This window comes from Vidua chalybeata, chromosome 10 (genome assembly GCF_026979565.1).
Source record: "Vidua chalybeata isolate OUT-0048 chromosome 10, bVidCha1 merged haplotype, whole genome shotgun sequence".
NCBI lineage: Eukaryota > Metazoa > Chordata > Aves > Passeriformes > Viduidae > Vidua > Vidua chalybeata.
Genome location: NC_071539.1, coordinates 21,844,140 through 21,866,438, shown reverse-complemented (window position 1 = coordinate 21,866,438; position 22,299 = coordinate 21,844,140). Strand labels below are relative to the sequence as shown.

Sequence of the window (22,299 nt, the reverse complement as noted above, 5' to 3'; positions counted from 1 at the left end):
GTAAGAACAGAATTAAAACAGGTCCTTATTTCTTGCTATGGTGCTAAGTTGTATGTAAGGGGGAGATGCAGTTGGGACTGCATGGCTTAATAGCCATGGTCTCACTATTTCAAAGCCCATCCAGTTCCACCCCCTCCCCTTCCCACCATGGGCAGGGACACCTTCCACTATCCCAGGTTGCTCCAAGTCTTGTCCAACCTGCCTTGGACGCTTCCAGGGAAGGGGCAGCCACATCTTTTCTGAGCAGCCTGTGCCACCTGAGCCTCACTACCCTCAAAGGAAGAATTTCTTCCTACTATCCCATCTAAGCCTGCCCTGCCAGTGTGAAGCCATTCCCCCCCTTGTCACCCTGGAGCCTTCTTCAGGCTGAACAACCCCTACAGTGGGTTTTGCCTCTTCATGCTTGACCTCCATCCAGGGTAACACAGCCCTGCTTCATTGTGCACAGACTGTGCAGTAACTCCTGACACACTGAATGTAACAGACCAGAGCTGTTCTGGTGCCTGCTGCCTTCTCCCTGGTCAGAGAAGTGATTCTCTTACACCAGTGAAGTGTTTCACACTGGCCCCACCTCAGCTTTAGCTCTGCTGAAGCAGCAGCAGGCGTGGGCTCCAGGCATTCTGTGCCTGGCACAGAACCAGGGCTGTGCCAATGGACAAGGGCTGTGCCAGGAGCCAGGTCCTCTGCTGGGCAGGGTGAGTGCCTGGGTGCTGTCAGACTTTCATTTTTATAAGGCCCCACTACAATTACAAGCTGCACCCACCCACACAGCTCTGCATTCTCACCGGTGCCTCTGCCCTCCAGCTGCAGGTGAGGCCAGCTCAGCACCACTGTCCTGGCAGCAGCCTGCTGAGCTGAGCATGTGGCATTTAGCAAAATTCCCCCCAAAAGATCGTCAGAAGTACATTAATCAGTTCCACTTCTTGGCTCCAAGGGAAAAACAGATGAGGAGCATTGCAGATTCCTTTATTCCTGCCAGGGGAAGGACAGTCACAAGGGTTTTAAACACGGTTAAAGTGGCACCTCCAAAGTGTTCATTCTGTCACTGAGGTCACATAGGCTCAGGGTTGCCTGGTTCAACCCCTGCTCATGCAGGGCCACATCTGTGTAGTGGATTATCCCCAAAGATGGAGACTCCACCACCTCCCTGGGCAGCCCCTGTCCCACCTGGGCCCAAGAGGAAGGCAGAGATCCCCCGTAGCCAGAGTTTAAAGACTGCAGATAAGGAACAAACTCCAGCAAAAACCTCCAGTGCACAGCTGTACCTTTGCCAATAGTGTGGGCTTCCTGGAGTGCCAGCAGAAGACACTGATGTGCCTGCAGCTGTTATCCTTGCACACACAGCACTTGGCTCTGTCTCTAGGGCCTCTGTTACAGATGCATGAGGAAGATGTGGGGGAAGACCAAGAAGAATGCAGAGAAAAGCAGCTGGCACCAATCATTTTCCCCCAATAACACAGCTACACCAGCCTCATTTGTTTTGTTACTTTATTGAAAGTGGCAGATCCCTTTCAATGTTTTTGAAAACTAAACCCATTGTTGCTTTGAATACTGGGCGAAGGTGTGGGGATTGTTTCCTTTAAAAAGTTTCCTCGTTACACTGCAGAGCATGCAAGTAACGACACAGGTACCTTATCAACACCTTTGCTACTGCTGTGAACAGCAACTTTAAAAGCAGCAGGGCCCCTTATGCTGGCCTGCAGCCTCTGCCTTCCCCCTCTCCAAGCCTCCTGTCTATACAGTAACTTCTCCTGAGGGAAAAGTGGGTTTGTTCTGTTCTTCCTAACTGCAAGCTCTGAGCTGGCTCTCACCACAGAACACCGCTCTGCATCAGAGAGCCCACAGCAGCACCTCTTCTCTACTGTACAAGTTCATAGTGTTGCTGAGCCTGGATTTATCCATCAGGATAAATAAAGGATAGGCATAAGGTAAAGTGAACACCATACACCAGGATCAGGGAACTTATGGTCCCCCTGAGCTACTGGCAGCCCAGCACTTAAAATCTGCAGGTCTGAATCTAAGTACCAAAAATCAAGCCTTGTTTCTAACCAAGTGGCCTGCCATAAAAAAAAATGCTGAACAGCTCCAGCCTTTGTTCTCAGTGGCTCTGGGGTGAGCCATATCATCCACATACATACAAACACCCAGACAGAAAGATCTGGGTAACTGAGTTCTTGCTGACTTCATGGGAATCTCTTTTCAGTTAGAGAGCAGCTCTCTAAGCAACCAGCTATCAGGGGTTATTTTCCTAAGTCTACTTTTCTAGACCTTTAAAATGTAGATTTAAGATCTGTGTGCTTACCTGAATTAAAGATTTGCTTTATAAACTAGTATGGTACAGAAAGCAAAGATCCTGGGGATGGCTCTGCTGCGATACCTTAAGCAGCCAACACAGCAGTAGATGCTTTAGTTTCTCTGCTACCAAACACCACCCCAGCTTGTCAGCTGGAGCAGAGCCCTGGCTGCAGTGAGTCTGGATCCCAGGCTGAAGGAGGAGCCACAAAGGGAAAGTTGAGGAGGAGAGGAAGGCCTAGAGCAGCTTTTGGGAATCCCCAGCCCTACTACACTGCTGTGAGCCATCCAGTTTATGTCTTCCTGTAGAGCACAGGCTCTTGCATCAAAAACTGCTTTGTAGTGTCCCTCTGCCCTGTGAACCAAAGCCTTGCTGATGTCTGCAGCTGTTGCGTTCTCCCTCTCCCCTTTTTAACCCTTCTGCCCCTGTGGGCCTGCACAGCTCAGACCAGCCTGCCTGTCAGCTACTTCAGCTGCCAGGAGCACCAAGGACAGAACTCCACCAGCTCCCACAGCAAATAGACCCACTTTGTCTTCTGCTCCCTGGGGACCCAAGGCAAGTTCTGCTGTTGCCTGAAGTAGGTGAACTGAGGCCTAATACAAAATGATGTCCCAGAGCCAAGAAAAGAACAATCAGCAAACCCATCCTCCCATGAAATGACAGGCTGGGAAAGAGCAACCGTGTATCAGCTCAGCTGCTGCAGCACTGGAAAGTGTTGTTACTTGTGTGTGAAGGGCTTGAAGCGATCCTCCAGAACAACTGCAGAGCTGCTCTGACTCCCCCAGAGGCCCTAAATGCCTGGAGAGCTTCCCAACATCCCTGCACTCACACAAGACTGCTCACAACACTTCTTTAGGAAGGGCAGGAGACTAAACCCATCAGACTTGCCTGTGAAACATAGATCAGTGGAAGAGAATCTCCCATTTTCCAGCAGCCAGGCATTTACCAGAAACAAGCTGTGAATCAAACCAAGCCAAAATGGACACATCCATTGTAGGAAAACAATTAAAAACTGCATTGATTACATTGTAAAAACAATTAGACCACCCATCTTGGGTTCTGCAAAAGGTCTAAATTGTACTTGCATTGCAAACCCCACCCTGGGTTATCATGGAAACACGGCTAACATGAAGGCTCTGAAATGTCCTGGGGTCCATCACAATGTCACATCCAACAGATGGTGGTCTGGATTAGAGATGTAGTTCTTATGAAGCTGGAAAAAATCCTTCCCCCCTGACAACAGCAGCAGGGAACGTGAGTGTCAGCGGGCAGAGGTCAGGTGGTTCCGACTGTGTGAAAACCTGCAAGGAAGAATTAACAAGGGACAACTGCTCAGTGCTGGCTCTTGGAAGCTCTCACCTGGAATGGTGCCCACAGGCACCCACCAGCAGGGCTGTGGGGGAAGGGGTCAGGCTGGGTGGGTCTGTCCCCACTCCCATTGCCACTGCCAGTTTTTGCAGTCCTGACAGACAAAAGCAGCACTTTTAACAGGAAGTCAAGGTGGTTTGACATTTCTTCAGGCTTTCAAGATTCAGTTCCAACCTAATAAGAAGTTTTCACCTCTAATGTTTTATGGTAAGAAAGCAACCAGGTCTTTGAGGTTTTGCAAGCCCCTCAAAAAAACAAGTATCTTGTGCTTCTGCCCTGCCCAGCAGTGTCATTTCTAGGCTGACAGAAGTGAAGGATGCTGAAACATTTACCTGGCTGCAGTCACCCACACACATCTACATGCATCTCCTGCTTAGTCTACCTGACTACCAGTCAACCTGCTAGTCTAGCCTGACTCAGTGGTGATCAAAGGCTGGATTCAATATTGGACATCTTTTCCAACCTTAATGATTCTGTTCTATTCAATAGGTACTTGAGTTACAAGGCACAAAGATTAACCCACCAGAAAGAAATGCTTCGAAAGCCCAAGTTCAAGGGTGTAAAGACTGCATAGTTTGGGTTGTGTTTATAAGGGCAGCCAGAGCACAGAACAGTTTCTTTTGGTATGGTAAAACACTTCCAGCCTGTTAACCAGGGAGGAGCCAAATGTAAAGTTTCTCTCATGGTAAGGTGAGGGTGAGATTTAGGATAGCCTGCAGTGAAAGAGAGAAAAGCCAAATTCATGTTAAATAAAGTCTGATAAATCTGCAACCAGGTTAGCTGTGCTGCTACCTGCAACACATGGATGTGACTGGACTTGGGGCCAGCAGTGGAGCCAAGTTTGACCCAGCAAAGAACTAAATTCTACCAGACTACATTCCCTCACTGGTTTAATAAATAATTCTTTTCAGGAGAAGCACACTTTTGCGTACACCTAAAGGTGGGCAAGCACGTAGCTGCACGTAGTGCTTTAAAGCACATTCCTTGCAATGAAACAGATATTTATTAACAGAAACTTTCTATCCCAGAAGCAATCCCAACTACATTTTGCATAGTCCTTGCTGCCTGGGTAATGGGACCAGCAGGACACCATGTGTACACAGATTTATGTGAAAAATGAAGGTAAACAGCAGCATCTTTCTGTGCCCTACAACATACACCTACACTACAGAAACCCGTCCAGTGTGAGGAAAGGCTTCTGAGGCAAAAGAGCTGTTGCCATTAAATGAAATCAGTTAGAAGAATTGCCACAGGAGCGAGGAGGGCACTTTTGTCTGCCTGGACTTTGCACAGCCTGAGCACAGGAGCCGCTGGTTCAGTGCCAGCTCTGCCCCAGCTCACCCTCAGGACACTCCCTCACCTTTGGACCCGCTCCACCATGTGTGCTATCAGTTTGTCAGAGATGCCTGGGCAGGACTCCTCGGCCAAGCTGAAGGCGTTCTCCAGCTCCTCCATGGCTCCCACGTTGCCTCCAGTCTGCTTGTGCTTATCTTTGAGCTGCAACCCAGAAACAGGGCATTAGGTCCTCATTTTGCTGCAGAAAGCACTGGTCAAGAAGTGCAGCACTGACATGAAGGCCCTTTCCCTCTTATTAGGACTCCACCAGGGTGTAGGAGGGCACCCACATTCCACTTAAAGGAACCAAAAAGAGCTCATTTGTAGGTCAGCAAGGTAGAAGTCCAATGTCTGGGCTTCAAATCTGCCTCCAGGTACTAATGGCAATCAAAGCCCTTACCTAACAGGATGTACTCTTAAACTAACTAAATGTTGTAAGAAATGGACCAACAGCCCTGAAAACTCCTAACAGCACAAGGAACTCCAGGTGTATCTGAAGCAGTACAATCACCTTTGCTGCTAATGACACCCCAGCACCCAGACACACACACAGGCTCACAGGCAGAATATACCCAGTGCCAGGAGTTAGTCACCACTGCTTTTAACAGCCACAAAAAAGTCTTGAGTTGCTTCTAGTGACTGGGAAGCCAAGGCAGAAAACTGCCACAACAGGGATCCTGAGCCCCTTGGCCTCCAACACTCCTCTCTAAGACAGCTTTACCCAGGGGTTAGGGAAAGAAAGTCCACACATCAAGACCTCCACACACAGCACCCTCCCTCATCAGTTCACATCTCTCATGGTCACTGCACTCCGACTAGGCCTCTACTTGCACATGTTTCCAGTTGTTAATTTGAAATAGCCACAGCTCTGTTGAGAAGGAATGCTTCACAGGTCACTGGTGCTGGGCCTGAAGGAGCCTGTTGCTGGAAATCCTACATTTCTAACCCCAGCAATAGTTCCCCATCTTCTTCCCACAAGCTGCTCATATGACAGCCCCTTCCCCAGAGCACCATCACACAAGGAGCTGAACAACTCAAGCATTTGCTGAACAAGCAACATCTGGTCCAGTTCAATTAAGCTCTCATTAGGCCGTGCTGATTAAAGGGCTTTACATAAGCCTTGCAGTTCTTTGCCTCAATTCTAGGATCAGCCTTTCCTGTTGTTGGAGCTCACCTTTTCTCAGAAAGCAGAACTATGTGAATGTTAATCCGCAGCTGCAGTCATTCCTGTGCACCAAGTCCCCTGATGGGAACAAACAGTTCCCAGCCAAAAAGGGCCACTGCCCCCTCAGTGGGGCACCTGTTCCCTACCACAAAGCTGTGGGAACAACCCACACACTCCTCTGCTCAGTCAGAAGTGGCAGGGGCATGGAGGGCAACATATCAAGGATACAGATTTCTTAGGCCAAAAAGAGTTGTGATGCTAAAGCCAAGGATTTGAAGTGTACCTACCAAAGCCTGCCTGCCTCAGAATAAGCACAGGGTCTGTCCTGGAGGTAAGGAGTCACTTTATCATCAGCCTTTGATGCCAAGCCCCTGAACTTCAGCTTGCCCAGCAGCCTGTGATGGGAGCTGTGTGTGCTGGGCTGTCTCTTCCCACTGCAGAAGAGCTCTCTGGAGGCTTGCAGGAGTTAGAGCACTGCACTGAGCTCAACCTTACCAGGCCCAAAAAATCATTTTACCTCCCTGCTCCACAATGCTTCCAGATTTGTAGCTGTCCACACCTGTTAATGACTCCTCATGAGCTGTTCTCAATGTTTACACCCAATAACACACACGCAGGAAAGGCAGATGAAAGATTACGAAGAACATCTCAGTCAGATTTCCATTCACAAAGCCCAGCTTCAGCCCCTTTAGGGAAAGAGGGGATCAAGCCTAGCTGGTTTAAGGTGCAATCATACAACAGTGAGGAGGACAAAGTTTTCAGTTCTAGTTTCCTACCAATAGCAAGAAATAACACAAGCAAGCAACAGCAAAGAAGATTTCACCTGGAGAGGTTCTCTTTCAAGCCCCCTCCACTGCTCACAAAACCCAGGTTATTTCTGAGACTGCCCAGAACGCTTCCTGCTCCTAATTTTGTTCAGTGAGATCTTCAGAGCCAGCAAAAGTCTCATCAAAGGAAAGGGGGATCAAGAAACTGGGGCAAGGGAATCAAAATAGCAGAAATGAAATGTCCAAGGAGCCACTTCCTGCCTGGAAGTGGTGCAGCAAGGTGAGTAAAGAAAAGCACAAAATGCATTTACAGTCACTGCCCTGAGCACTCTGCCCCAGGAGGCTCCTAAACTGAACAGAGACCCAGACATCAGTGACTGTGCTGCACAAACTGCATCACAAACCAACATGGTTTTAATGTGGTTTCATCTCATAGCTCTAGGCCTACAAGACCCAGGTCACTGGCCTCATGCTCTGACTTTGAAAGTCAAGGCCTGTGGAGCACAGAGAGGCCAGTTAGATAAACTCCCAATTTCCAAAGTGGAGTGGTCTCAAGAGCCTGCTTTTCAGAATGACCTCTGGTTCCTGCCATGCAGCGAACCCTCCTTCCACATAGCAGCAGACCTGAGAAGAGAGAGTTAAGTCCAGAAACTATTCCTGGAAAAAGCACAGCTCTCTGCTGGGCCATGCCATCAGGATCCAGAAGAGGAACTCGTCAGGACCAGAAAAAATGTGTCTGTCACCAGCATCTCAAGAACAGAACCCCGACATGCAGCATCTAATTGATTTCTTCCAAAGCATAATCTCCTTTCCTACCCTTCTGCTGAGAAGAGCAACCAGAGCTCATAGCCAGCAGCCACCTTATGATTATCCTCCTCTTCCCTGACAACATCACCCAGCTGGAAAGGTGAGCTGTCACCTCTCTGCTGATACACACACCATCCTATCATTAATGGCAGCTCTTACTCCAACTCCACATCCCCATCCAGACCACAAGGCAGGAGAACTGGCTAGGTTTTCTAAATCCATTTTCTCTGCCTGCCTTCCTGAAGCTAGGTGGCAGGGAACTCCTTGGTCTTGGCATTCTACCAATAGCAGCCTGCACAGATCAAGAAATGGTCTAGTAACCAGCAAAGCCAATTCCTGCTCTAACCCACTTACCTTCCCCTCAGTAACTCTGTCATGCACATGCATGTCTGCTCGGACATGCACAGTGACAGGCAGCTCAAGTACCTCTCTGCTCTAACAGGAGCTGCACTTCAGCCATGGACATCAGGGTCTGGAGATGCCCAGGCATCAGCAAGCCTAAGATGCAGGTAGGAGACAGATACTCCTCTATCAGATCCTCACCAGAACACAGATTACCAGAAGGGTAATGCCTTTCTTCCAAAGACAAGTGTTTTCAGGAGGACATGCCAGGGACACACTTACTTTCCACACATATGGTCCAGCCCTCTGAACTGGTACAAATGCTTCAGAGTCCTTTAACCCCACCAGACACCTCTCCACACCACCTTTCTCCAAATCCTTCCCATTTACTTATCTATGTCAGGTATCTCTTCATCTCCAACCAGCAGAGACACCAAGAAGGTTCTACTCACCTCCCCAAAAACTGGGTGAACAAGTGTGGAGAGACATTGTGACCGTGGTTGCCTCTTGATGGGCTCAGTAGGCTGGAAAGCAACAAGAGAAGAAGTTACAAGCACAGGCAAAAGCTGTGCAAGGGCACATGATTTACTCAGCCTTTGGTGAATTCACAGCATTACAAAGAACATCACCAGATCTTGGAAAAGTCACAAATCACAATACTCTGGCTATGTGGAAGAGGCAACTCTGGAGCACCAGCCCTTGGTGCCAGACTGAAATAAATTTCAGACAGAAGACGAGGGCCTGGTGGCTTCCCCAAGGCACCCAAAAGCTCATGTTAGTTCAATCCACTTGAGAAAGACCAGACAGCACACAGACCTTTTGGGAACCATGAAGAGCCATTCCTTTGTGCAGCTTGCTCAAGGAATTGGGGCGAATGGTTGGTGGGAATGTCCAGATTGGACCTTGGTCTCCATCCTCTGCATCTCCATCACTGCAAATGAAAAGGGGAAAGTCAAGACAAAGCCTCAGCTCCATACATTGGGGGTTTGCCCATACTTTCCCAGAATCACAAGTTCTCCCCACCTGACTGCCATATTGTTGCAGGCCTTCAGGCTTTTCCCTATCCCAGAAAAAATTCTGAAGAGAAACCACTTCAGTCTCTACAGCACCTATACAGCATCAAAGAGATCTGAGCTAAGCACTACATCATGTTTCCAAACCATCACATCACCTCTCTGATCCAGCCAGCTTGAAGAAGTTTCTAATGCTAGTTAAATTAAGGAGAATTTCAAGACAACCCAAGCTCACAATGCGAGGGCCAGACTTAGATGTCATAAGCCAATTTCTCTGACTGCTTGGTCACTTGAGTGCTGTCACAGTGAAGAGCAGCTCTGTGACACCATTCTGGCAATGAAGTGCCCTTTCTCCACCCAAGGCCCATAACTTGATTGTCCTGCATGGCAGTGCAAAGATTTACCCCTGAGTACACATACACACCAACACAGCCCTTGCCACAGCTGCTAAAGCCTGGACCTCTGGTAGTTAATGAAGGGTGCATAAAAATACAGGCAATAAGAGCCCTTTTCTACTGGTTACATGCAGACTATAAATGTTTTGTGTCAGTGTTCTGATTCCTTACACCCAGCAAAGAGGCTCCACAGGTTAAGAGCGGAACAGAGAACAGAGTCCCACTGAACAGGAGGTAACAGTCTGGCTCTTCAGGCAGCACTCACTTGCTGCCACAAATGAAAGCACAAAGGTAAGATCTCAGGTGGGAAAAGGACCCGAGCTATTTGCAGAAGGCTACCCTGGGGCAAGCAGGGGCAGCAGGGCCATCCCTCCATGCAAAACATGTACGTACATGTCGGAGTCACCAGAACTGGAATCTTCCCCGTGGCCCTCTGACTTCCAGCGTTTGAATCGATCAATCAGCTCCATTAGGAATGAGGTTTTCTTGGTGTAGCGTGTGATGAACTTGTGCTTTAGCAATTCTTTAGCTGTCGGCCTCTGGAGCAGATAAGGAAAGCACGTCACATCTAAGCATCTCTGCACACTAAACACACAGCTCACTGACTCAGCTGGAATCACAGAATATCCTGAGCTGGAAGGGATGCACGAGGATCATCAAACCCAATTCCTGGCCCTGCACAGGACAGCCCCCAACAATGCTACCAATCCCCAACAAAGTGCCTGAGAGTGTTATCCAAGCACTCCTTCAACTCTCGGCAGCCTTGAGGCCATGACCACTGCCCTTAGGAGCTTATTCCAATGCCCAACCACCCTCTGAGGGAAAAGCCTTTTCCTAATATCCAACCTAAACCTCCCCTGACAGAGCCTCACGCCATTCCCTTAGGTCCCATTGCTGGTCATCAGAGAGAAGTGATCAGTGCTCGCCCCTCCACGTTCCCTCACAAGGAAGTCCTGCCAGGCTCACAGGTCCATCCTGTAACCTCAGCAATTCTCTCTCTCTCTCTCTGCGATTCTGGAATCTTCCTGTTGAAGGCATTTTTGACCTCTGCTGGCCTTTATCCAAATTCACAGGTGGGCAGCAATACTCACAAATCTAGGATCCTTATTAAGGCAGGCTTCCACAAACTCCTTGAAGGGCTTGCTGTGGTGACCCTCAAGTGTTGGAGGGTTGTTTTTGGGGATCAAGAAGAGAACCCTCATAGGATGCAAGTCAGAATTTGGAGGCTCTCCCTTTGCTAGTTCAATGGCTGTAATCCCGAGGGACCAGATGTCTGCCTGGAAAAGAGAAGAAGAAGAACACAGAACAGCAAGGAATAATTCTACAACATGGAAGCACAGTTTTAGGACAGCTAATCACATAAATCAGATGGGACATTTCATGTCTAATACACAAATTTCTCCAGCAGATTCTGCATCATAACAGAAAAGAATAATTCCTGCAGTAAGAGCACTTCCAATCCCTGTTTCTGTCTAGCACCACCTCATGTATAGTAGCCCCAAGCAGCAATCCTCCAGCTCCCAGCTCACCTTAAAGTCATAAGCAGACTGTTTGATGACCTCTGGTGCCATCCAGAATGGAGTCCCCACAAAGGTGTTTCTCTTGATTTGGGTGTCTGTCAACTGTCCAGCCACCCCAAAGTCAGCCAGTTTCACATCTCCTTGTTCCGAGAGCAGCACATTGGCAGCTGTATGCACAAATAAGCAATTAAGTCTGCTGGCCTCTGAATCACCTCCAGCCCAAAGAGAACTGAATACTGAGCAGAGCCCTCCTGTGGCATCCTCCTTCACCCCAGTGATGACCCTCAGCCTGGATTTCCAGCTTCAGACCCATTCTCGTGCTTTGAACACCACTGGGTAACATGGAACAAGCTCATGCACTTTGTTGGATCAGAAGGGGAATATTGCTAAGGTAGGAGCAGGGAGTAGATGTGAAGGGCCACACCATCAATTAGATGTGACTCCTGGCCACACAGAGAAGGGAGGGTAACACAGTCTCTAATGCTCTTGACTTCTTTTCCCCAAAGTAGCATTCAGCACAGGTTAAATAGCAGATCCTTCTAAAGAGATCAAGGTCCACTCTTGTACTAGCTCCCACTCACTCACAAGACTATAACATTGTGCAAGTTTGGGAATGGGGGTTTTCATTCTGAGACTCTACCTAACAACTTTCAGCACTTCCCCACCACTGGCAGCCAACACCCCTACAAATCTTGCAGTGCTAGAAACATGCAGTCTCACATACACAACAAAATCTTCTCTCCCCATCTCCCTGCATGAGGTTTCTGTGCCCTGCCTGCTCACATCCCCTCCTGCAGTGGGTTGGAGCAGTGAGCATCTGGCCCTGGCCCAGCTCCACAGCACTGTCCCTCCATCCTCCTGCAGTACTTTGATGCTCTAGGCTTGCTGGGACACTGCTCTTTGAGAGGCAGATGCCAGCTCTCTCTACACTACACGTGGCCAGTGACTATAAAAAACAGCAATAGATAGGATAAGCTGACACAAGCTGCCCTGATTTTCTAGGGCTGTGAACCCTGCATGAGGACAGCTCACTCCTGCTGTGAGCTACAACCACAATAACCAGCACACACACCCTGGAGGTCCAGCAGAAAAGCAAATGACACAAGTCAGCTAATATTTGAGCATGCCTTTCATTGTCTCCTTCACTTCAGCTCCCTGACTTGTCCAAACTCCAAGTGCCAGAGGAGACCTACAGATCCTTACTGTTACTCTAAACCCTAAAGACATGAAAAGCATGAGTTATGATACAGTGACAAGCATCAGATTCAGAAAACAGCAACTCAACAAGAAAAGCAGAACTGAGAAACAGTCTTTGAAACCTTGCAGATTATGGTGAATATAATAACTCTGAGTATTATGTTACTAACATCCATTACAAGAAAGGGAGCTGAGCTCTCCAATCTTACCTTTGATGTCTCTGTGGATCTTCCTCTCTGAATGTAAATAATCCAAACCTTTTAGGATTTCTCTCAGGATAGTAGCTATATAAGTCTCCTCCAGTGGTCCTGGCTTCAGCTGAAAAAAGGCAGAAAGGTGACTTAAAAGAGGGTGACTGATGCCTTGGATTTTCCAGGCTCTCAGTTTGTTACTTGGAAACCTTGGCCAAGCAGGTCATACTTAGCAGGAAGCACCTTCTTGCACGCCTGATTTACATGCTATAAGCAGAATGCTGGTGTTTGCACCTAGCAGCATTCAATGGAAAAACTTTGGGGGATTTTCTGCCAGTCATCAGTCTGTTAAAGGCTTCCCAAACAAACAGCAGTTCATCTCTCCCTTTAGCCTGGAAATACATTGGCCAACAGAACATTTTAACAGTTTCTCTTGTTCAGGTCTCTCTGCCAGCATGCAAGTACTGAATTTCAGCCTCTGAGATATCAACTCTCAGGCTGTGGAGTATGGCATCAAAGCTCTTCTCCTTTCCATGAGTTCTTCTCTAACCAAGTCCTGCCTTCTCAGTGCAACAACTGAGGTTCTGACACTCAGGTAACTGCTGCTGATGACAGCTCCCCACTACACCTTCCTCCAAGTCACTGTAGGCTCAGCAGTTTTCCCTACATCATTAGTTACCTCTCTGGAAAAATGGGCATTATTGTCGTAAAGAGAAGAGAAAAAATCCATGACAGAATTCTGTGACAGAGAAAAATTCTGTGCAGTGGACCTTTGCCTATGGGTAAATTCTGCATTTGTATTCTCTGAAAATTTGGGGTAACTTAATCATAGACCATGTCTTTACTGAGCTATGCAAGCACTGAGCAATACCATGACTCTGACTAAGTAAAGGACAGATTTGCACTGCTCAAAGCCAACTGGCTGTGCTCACTTTTCAGTTCACTGACTCCTTCCATCATACAGTAGCACAGCATGCTGGACAACAGTGCTGGGACAGCTGAGCCTCCATGAAAACATTCCCTCTGTCCTGGGATAAGCATAACCAAACATATCTGTCCTACACTGCTTACCCCTCGGGCACAGGGCTGCCAAAACGATGGTTATGTGGCAAGTGAGTGTCAGGCTTATGGATACTTCACAAACCCAGTCTTCAGTGAGTATTTTTCATAGTCCAGAACTTGCCACTTACTCACCAAATCCAGGGCTGAACCTCCTCCCAGGTACTCCATGATTATCCACAGCTTAGTGCCCTGCAAGCAAGAGGACAATTCAAGAGCAAAGACAGTAATAAAAGCAGACAGAAAAGTGAGACACCCACAAGGCAGCAAGACACAAGAGTAGTCCTGTACATAGTCCAAGAGATGTTGCACACTGCAGTTCTCAGGGGCTTAAGGAAGGAGCCCCAACCTCCCTCTTTTCTGCTGACACAGCATTACCTGCCTCCAGCACATTTCTAACTCTCAGTTTGCAGTTTTACATGGGCAAGTGCCCCTACAGGCACCGGATTGCCCACAGATAAATTTATTCCCAGGTTGGAGCCCTTTAACATCTCTCCAACAGCTCATTCAGCATAAATCCTTCTTGGCAATGGCAGGGGAGCATTGCAGCCTTTGATTTCATTAATAGAGCTGTCAGCATGAAGGGTACAATCAGCAAGACACTCTTACTCCTCAGAGAAGAGATTCCATGCTGAGGTTACAGGGTCCCAACAGAAGATAAGCAGCAGGTCCATTAAACAAAGCAGAAGGCTGAGAAAATGCATTATGGCCTTTGAGAAATAAAGGAGGAATATTCAGGACCCAAAGAGCTCAGGAACTGTTTGCTGCAGTCCCACTGTCCCATTCATCTCCAGCAGCCAGCATGCATAGGCCACTTCTGATCAACACTATTTCCATTAGAGATTCCTAAACCTGCTCTCAATGGAAGCAGTATTAGCATTCCTCCATAAATTCAATTCATATTCTTTTCACCATTTCTGATGAAGTAGTTTCAACCTCCTCTTTTTTTCAGAGGTACTGCCTTAACACTGTGCTATTCTGGAAAAGTATTCCATCAACTTCCTTTCCAGAACTGTCAGACCAGGTAAAGTTCAGTCTTCAACAAACAACTTGCTCTCCAGTGAATTGCCCTGCTCTTGGTACCACAAAGTACAGGGCACCTCATTTCCATGTGCTTAGCAAGTGTCTTAAAGCCCAGTCTGCTATTAAGTGCACATCAATGCAGCGAGCAGAGCCACCAGCACTCCTGCTGCCATGCTGCCACTCACACATCACCTTGCAGTGCCATATGCCACCATCCACTGCAGCATTCACAGAGCAGCACCCCCATTCCCAAACTACTGGCAAGGAACCACCGTGGTTTGTCCTACCTTCAAGTAGGAGCCATAGTACCGGGTGATGTAGGGACTGTCACACTGGCTGAGCACGGTGATCTCCTGCTGAATGTCCTCAATCTCATCCTCAGCCTCCTCCAGATCAATGATCTTGATAGCAACCACTTCCTTGCTGCGGTTGTCGATCCCTTTATACACTTCACCAAACGATCCCTTGCCAATCCGCTCCAGCTTGGTGAACAGCTCCTCAGGATCCACCCTGGAGTGCTGAACCATGAAGCAGAGATGGGAGAGTTCCATTAAGTTCCTGGGCTGCAGAGAACCACACATACCCACACAGCTCATCTCCATATCTGTGCACCTACTACGTTAATAAATTCACCAGATACTCACCTATCTTAAACAGTCTTAGAAACTTAGCACAGAATATATCCAAGATTCGAACTGAAGAAACCTTTTCCACAGGCTTTCCAACCCTGCAGACCACAGTGAGGGAGGAAAAGGAGGGAAGCCCAGCATGAGAATGCCAGCAAATACCACTATGGAAAGTGTCAGCTCCATTGGGACATGGCTGCTCAACTGCAGGCACCAGCTGGTGCCAAAGCAGCTCCATGAGCAAGCATCTGTTCACACTTCTATACAGACCAGCAAGGGGTACCAGAACCAGCTTTCTCTTGGAGATCTGGATGAGAAAATGGACACAAGCAAGAGGCCATAAAAATGTTCCCCTAGTTAGCCTTCCTGCACTCAAAGACTGAAATGATTACAAAGATCTGCACCCTTCCCTACTTGTCTGAAGGGTGAAATGTTACAGTAATATGAATTCACATTTACTGTCTTCTCTGCTGCAGCCTGATTTCCAGGCAGCACCCAGCCCAGCTCTCCTTAGATGTTGGCAGATGGAGCCTCACATCTTTTGGAAGGTCAGCAGCAAGGAGGAAGCAGGAGAGCAGAATGGACACTCCACCTACCTGACCTCCTTTTCTATACCAGCCTCTTCTCTAGCTGGTACCCTCAGATGCAAAGGCAAATAGCATCTCCTTCATTAGATAAGCACATCAACTAGGTAGTTACTAACAGAGAAATACTGATTTTTTTTTAACAGCAGCTGCACAGTTAATTCTTTATTAAGGTGAGTATGGGTAAGAAAGGGAAGAAATCACAGTCACTTTCTCATGCTATTTAATTCAGTCCACCTGCACACTAGGAGGTCCTTCATGCTACTGAAATGCTCTTTGCAATTAGTTTTTCTGCCTTTTTTTTTTTAATAGTTGGGAAAAAAAAAAAAACCCTGGAAAATATGGCCTGACCTTAGGAAGCAGCCAAGCCACTAGAAGGAATTTTCCACACCTAGAACTTCTCAGTCTCACCTCCAACACGTCCCCCAGTGAGAGTGCTTTCTCACAAGGGCCTTGAGTTGGCAGATTTTATCAGAGAACACAGAAGCTGCATTTTTCCATCTCACATCACGTTCTAGCAGCAGGCCATCATTGAACAGCCCAAGGTGTTGCTTAATGATTAAGCCAGTCTGTCATCACAGGTTGTTTGCCTTCTGTGCATTGCTATAAGCCAAACCCAGGTGATCTTTACAGGCAACTCACTCAACAGGATTTCCACACAAACTCCAGTCCAAGATACAGAAAGATAACCAAATATCCTTTTGCATCCATAGCAACACCCAAACAGGCTGTACTTTGAACAAATGCACTGGAAACAGACTAGAAGGGATGTTCAGAGATAAGAACTGGAGATGCATAGCAGAGACTGGAGAGAGAGAGGTGGGGGGAAGAGGATTTGAGCTTGAGAAATATTAGGGGACAACAGGAGAATGATGACCACTGGCAGGGAGAACAGGCTGACTAGTCCAGGCTCACTACAGACCAGGAACAGTTTCCACCTGTTAACCAACTTGGAGGAAGGGGCAATAAAGTGCCCCAGACATTACTGTGCACAGTGACCTACTGCACCCTAAAAATGCCTATCAACATATCAGCCACTCCCACACATCAGGGAGAAGGGAGAGGAAGAGGATCATCTCCTAGAAGCACCTGCTCAGCTCAGAAAAGAAACACTACCCACATGAATACTGCAGGGAAGCAAACCTTCAAGAAAACATTCCTCCCCTCCCATGTAATTTTTCCATGAGTTAAGAAACAGCAAGGTGGAAGTAACTGCTCCTCCCCTCAGCTTGGTAGAGCACATCAGAGAATCAGAACTGATTTCTCCAGATCAAGACATCAAACATAAGAGCACTGGCTGTGGCAGGCAGCTTTAGGGACAACCACCAATTTATGTGGCAGGTTCTGTAATAATGGAAAGCTTTGTAAACAAGCTTCCAGACTTGGATGTTGGTTTATCCTGTTTTCTGTAGAACAAAGACATTCGGGTAGGTGCTGTGAAGGAGACAAAACTTCTGACAAGCAGACAGAAATTTTGCCCAAGGGACTCTGGAAAACAATGCAACTGATGGGCAGGGAGACAGGCCCATTCCCAGGGTGGAAACATTAGGACACTTCGTTTGTAGGTGCTGGATTTACCTTCCCAGTAGTGACCTGGAAATGCTTTAGAGCTCACAGGTGACAGGGCAAGAGTCTGACTCTCTGGAGGGCCTGAGGATGAACATCCCTCGATGCACTGGCCAAAACTGCAGAAATCAGACCCAGCAAGACAGCAGGGACCCAGGGAGTCAGCACAGGGCCACAGAGTAATTCCAGCCACATTTACAGTCTCCAGATACTGCTGGAGGAGCACAGTTTGCTGATTAATTTCTTCCCTTTCTGGAAACAGGGAAGAGGAAACAGGCCCATCCCCAATTCAAGCAGGTCAGTGTCTGCTCAAGAGCACACCTTGTGAACTACCATTGTGGACACTACAGAAGAAATTGCCAGGTGGCATTTTCAGCAAATCTGAACTTCCACAACCAACTAAGATGTACTGTCTGCAGGACATTGTTCAAAAGCCCTTATCCATTAAAAAAATCTAGTCTGAGAGACCACATGGTGACCTGTGCTGACAAACAAAAATGCTCAGATCTGTGGGCATAAAAGCCTCAGCACTCAGCAGCACAAATGCAGTTCCACCAAGAATGGAGAGCTGTGGAACTGCTCTGTCAGGAGAGAGAAGGATGCACTCCTGACTCTTCCCTTCCCCAAAACACCTGCACCTGCAAAGCACCACGGTGAGAGGTGTAACAAGCACCATCCCTCCCTCTCCTAAATATGACTTATCTCAGTACCAGTCATCTTGTTAGAGAACCACCCTGGCTGGAAATCCATCTTCTGGAATTGCAGTGCTACAACCAGGAACTTCATTAGTAGGAAGCAACAGAATCCAGATGAAATGTTTTATACCTGCTTAAATGAGCACAGATAACCCAAAGCAGCTTATTAGGACCTGTCACCTTTGCAACTGCTCACCAGCTTGGGCTCTTCCCATTTTTCTTCCACATGCACAGAACCCATCAGAGCTGAAAAATGGAGCTGCAGCTGCTCCTTGTTCTACTACTGCATGTAAAGCTGTTAAGGGATGATCACTACATTGTAACTTTTTCCTTGGCTGACTGCTTGTTACGCAGCAGTTCTGAAGCAAAAAGCCTGCTGCTGTTCCTCTCCACTGAGAGCAGTCAGGCACTAGAGCTGGCTCAGGCAGGCCTGGGCAGGCTTTGGAGGGAGAGCACACAATGCACCAGCTCAGTTGCAAGTGCAGGAAGGGAACAAGTATGAGAGGGATGATGACAATTTCCCAGTAATGTGCTCCACTTCTGCCCTCTGGGATCCAATCTCACAGCACAGGAAAGAAGGATGCTCTGTCCTGACAGGTGTGGGAGTGTTTGCCATCCTGACTGATGATACCATGTTTTAAAACAGACCAACTCACTGCAGCCATCAGCTATTAGGAATTGCAGTGTTATGAGATGAGCCTGGCAGCAACACCAGCTGCTTCATGGGGAAAGAATGGTTTTGGCAGCTCTGCAACCTCCAGCTGCTGAGACATGATAGCCACAGTCTTTGAGAAGATGTGGATAAGTACTAGAGAAGAAGGGTAAGTATCTGCCCTCATTTCAAAGCTACTGCCTGAAAAGATAAGCTGCATATTGGGAACAGAAGCAAACACCATTTGAACCAGCTGAAGATCTTCTCTCTGGGCTGTGTCCAGCTGGATCTTGCTCTCAAAATATTCAAGAGCAAGAATCATGCCTGCATTTGTTGCAAAAAAAAAAAAACCAAAACGCTGAGGGGTGCTTAAACTCTTTTGGAAATGAGAACTCCTTTATGTAGTGCAGGTTGGAATTGGAATCACTGTTCTATATGGGAGAGGTCTGTAACAGAAGATTGCCAATACTTTATGAGCTGAAGCTGACCAGGAGGGTGGGAACTTCAAAGGGTTTATGTGGAACCACAGCCACATTTAGTGTTATTTCTGACTGCAGCACTTTCCAACCAGCCAAACAAACAAACAAACAAAATTTTCCTCTGCCAAACACAATGGAAGAAGGAAGCTGGTTTTAATAGAACTCATCTGCTCTTCTCTTTCCCTCATTGCCTCCTCTGCTCCCCAGCTTCCCAAGATGAACACTCACCGCTGGGCTACCAACAGTCTCTTTGGTGAAACCAGCTTTGTATCTGGAACAATTTGAAAGCTTCCTTGTCTATATGAAATCTGTGCATAGCTCTCTGCAACTGCCAAAACCTGGGACATTTCTGGAGTATAGAAAAGAGAGAAGTTTGTGTTCAACACTTTGAAACACTGTTTGAAACTCCCAACTCTCTTCATAGACAGTAATCTTTTGCTTCAGGAGATGAAGCATTACTTAGGCAAAAAAAACCCTAAATGGCTTCTCCAAGGTCAGGTAAGGAACAACAAATCTAGAAACACAGCTCAAATCAAAGCTTTAAACATAGTAACTAACACAAATACATCCCCTGGCAGATAGAGGTTCAGACCAAGACTGCAGGCCTGCAGCACTGTTTGCTCACAGCAAAGGATGCCAAGGAAAGAGAGGAGACAACCAGCTGAGGCAGGGAAATGGCACCACAGAGGCAGAGCAGCCTGAGCAGTGGCCTAAGGTAACTCTGCCCATCAGCACCAGAACTGAGAATCAAAGACAAGTCAAGCCTCTGACAGCCCAAGGCAAGTCTTAGTCCCTTGATTTTCACAGCACCTCCCTCTGCTCCCTAAATCCCAGTAAAGAAAACTTCAGACCAGTTCCTACTGCCCTCCCAGCAAGCCTCAGTTACACCAGGGATTCCTGAAAAGACTGGAGGAATGGACAACACAGATTGGTTTTCTATTCCTAGACCAGACAGTCATGGGATGACAGGGTCTGAGAATGCCTAACATTTCCATAATAAATTCAGAGCTGAAACCACTAGAATGCTAATAAGCTTCATAAGTGAATGCTGTGTACAAAAAAAAAGCTTCAGAGCAACCTCCTCTGCAGCTACAGAACTGTTGTCAGCCCTAATCAGACAGTATCCTTCCCCTTCTCTCCCTGTACAGTGACTCAGCCAGGCATTATATTTACATTTAATTCCATACACACTTTGGGGAAACAGTTGATGTGAAAGACAGCATGCAAACTAAGGTGCATTGCAAATCAATTTTAAATCAGTAAAGGTTCAGAGAGAGCATTAGCTCAAACCACTAAAGCTTTTAGTAATTCTACACCTAGGAGCAGAACAGAATAATGTCTCAAAACATGGTATAAGAAGACCTCTGTTCAGTATTGACATCTGCCAATAATCAAACACACCTCACAACCAAATTCAGAGGGAAGAAGATGCAAGCCAATACTATTAATGTGGTTTAGCTTTTAGTCCCAAATCCTGGCATCATCTTTCCACACTCCTCTTGTGAAAATGTCATCACAACAGCAGCATTTAACCACATCCACAGAAGCTGAGATCTCTTGGAAGAGTTATGACCCAGTATCAAATATCACTGCCTCTTATACAGCAAGGTTACAAGCACTATTTTTCTGACACTAATGCCATGAACACTTTAGAAAGGTATGTCTGGCAGGGCCAGCATACACAGTTTTTCTGTTCCCATTTCTAGACTCCTCCTTCCAAAAAATGCTCAGAAAGCCAATGACTCCTGTCTCCCTAAAAAGAGCACACTTAATCCCAGAGAAAGGCTCCAAAGTGGGTGAAGAATTCACTTTCTGTATGGCTAGCAACACATCACTATCAGCCCAACAGCAGGTACAGAGTCAGACACAGGTCAATCAGCTAACAGGAGTAAGCTGAGACCTGTGCAATAGAGATAAAGAGTGGCAAAAAGTGATTTTCTGGTTTTTCGTTTGAAACCCTTGTATCAAGAGCAAACACCATTATGTAAACCCTTGAAGAGGGTTTTAAAACAAACTTTTAATCACCACTTACCTGGCTAGCAAATTCTCTCAGGTGAGCCATGCCTACAGGATGGGGTTTTTTGCAAAATCAGGGAGGATTAGGATGTTGCAGCACAGCGGGAAAGTGATGATTTCTCCACTGGTCAGCTGTGACAAGCAAGAATACATAGCTCTCAAGTGAGGTTCTTGGAAGCTGGCTCATTCCCCTGAAGAGTTACCTGCATCTTTTTTCTCTCCTTAATCTGAAGTGCTCCTTGAACCTGCCAACACGTTCTAAGCATGCTAGGCCCTCCTTGCATTTCTCAATTCTTTACAGAAATGAATTCCAGATGCGTCAAGGAACCTCACTCTAATGTTACACACTGACCAAGTCCCAGGCTCCATTTTCCCCTACCATCACCTCAGCACGCTCCCCAGTATTATAGCTAACCCCACAGTTCTTTTGCCTCACCACCACTCCCAGTATCTTCCCCAGCATCATCCTCAGACACTCCTTTTCTCCTGCTCCTCCTCAGCACTGAGAGCACTCCTCCGCTCCCACTGTCCCCGGTACAGCCACTGGCAAAGCTCAGTTGCTCACACCTTCCTCTTCAGGGGACACCAACCCCGCACCACCCCGGCCGCTCCTCAGTTCTGCTCTCCTCAGCGGCCCTTCCCTGCACCCCAGCAGCAGCTGAGCCCCAGCCCGGCCCCCTCGGCCCAGCCGTCTCCAGGGCCCCCGACCCCAGCATCCCCCGTCACGCCGCGGCCCCCACAGCTGCCCTTTATCCCCACTCCCGTCACGGACACCTCGTCCCACCTCACACCTCAGAGATCTCCCCCCTCCCGCGTTCCCCTCGCCATCATGGGCTACTCAGCGCGCCCCGCCCGGCACCCTCAGGGTCCCTCTGCGGCCCATGGCCGCCCCGCGCAGGCTCGCCCGGCCCTGGGCGCCGCCGCACCTACGGGCAGCGCTGCGCCGCCGTCGGGAGCGCCATGCCGGGCCCTGGCGCACGGAGCCGCCGCCGCCGCCCCGGGCTGCCCCGCGACACCAGCCGCGGCGGGGGGGGAGCGCCGGGCCGGGCGCAACAACACGGCGCGGCGGCGGGGGAGGCCGCGCCGCGCGGCACGCCGGGAGATGTAGTTTTCACGCCGCGCCAGCCGGCAGTGGAACCGAGTTCCTGGACTGCAATACCCAGAATGCTGCGCGCGCAGCGGCGAGGCGGAGCCGCAGGGCGGAGG

At 48.1% G+C, this 22,299-nt stretch overlaps 1 protein-coding gene across 2 annotated transcripts; it reads right to left on the bottom strand.

Moving 5' to 3' along the window:
- Positions 1-910: 910 nt before the first annotated feature.
- On the bottom strand, positions 911-22,120 carry STK25 (serine/threonine kinase 25). 2 transcript variants are annotated; one of them, XM_053951363.1, is made up of 12 exons: positions 22,020-22,120; positions 21,110-21,225; positions 14,763-14,993; positions 13,588-13,644; positions 12,412-12,520; positions 11,015-11,172; positions 10,577-10,762; positions 9,879-10,024; positions 8,894-9,008; positions 8,530-8,601; positions 5,022-5,158; positions 911-3,594 (listed from the first exon to the last, which is right to left on the bottom strand). In XM_053951363.1, the coding sequence occupies exons 2-12, from the start codon at positions 21,137-21,139 to the stop codon at positions 3,555-3,557; spliced, it is 1,281 nt and encodes a 426-aa protein (XP_053807338.1). In that variant the 5' UTR covers positions 21,140-21,225; positions 22,020-22,120; the 3' UTR covers positions 911-3,554. The 2 variants fall into 2 exon arrangements, with proteins under 2 accessions (XP_053807338.1, XP_053807339.1); XM_053951364.1 differs by having other exon boundaries at positions 22,024-22,120.
- Positions 22,121-22,299: the final 179 nt, after the last annotated feature.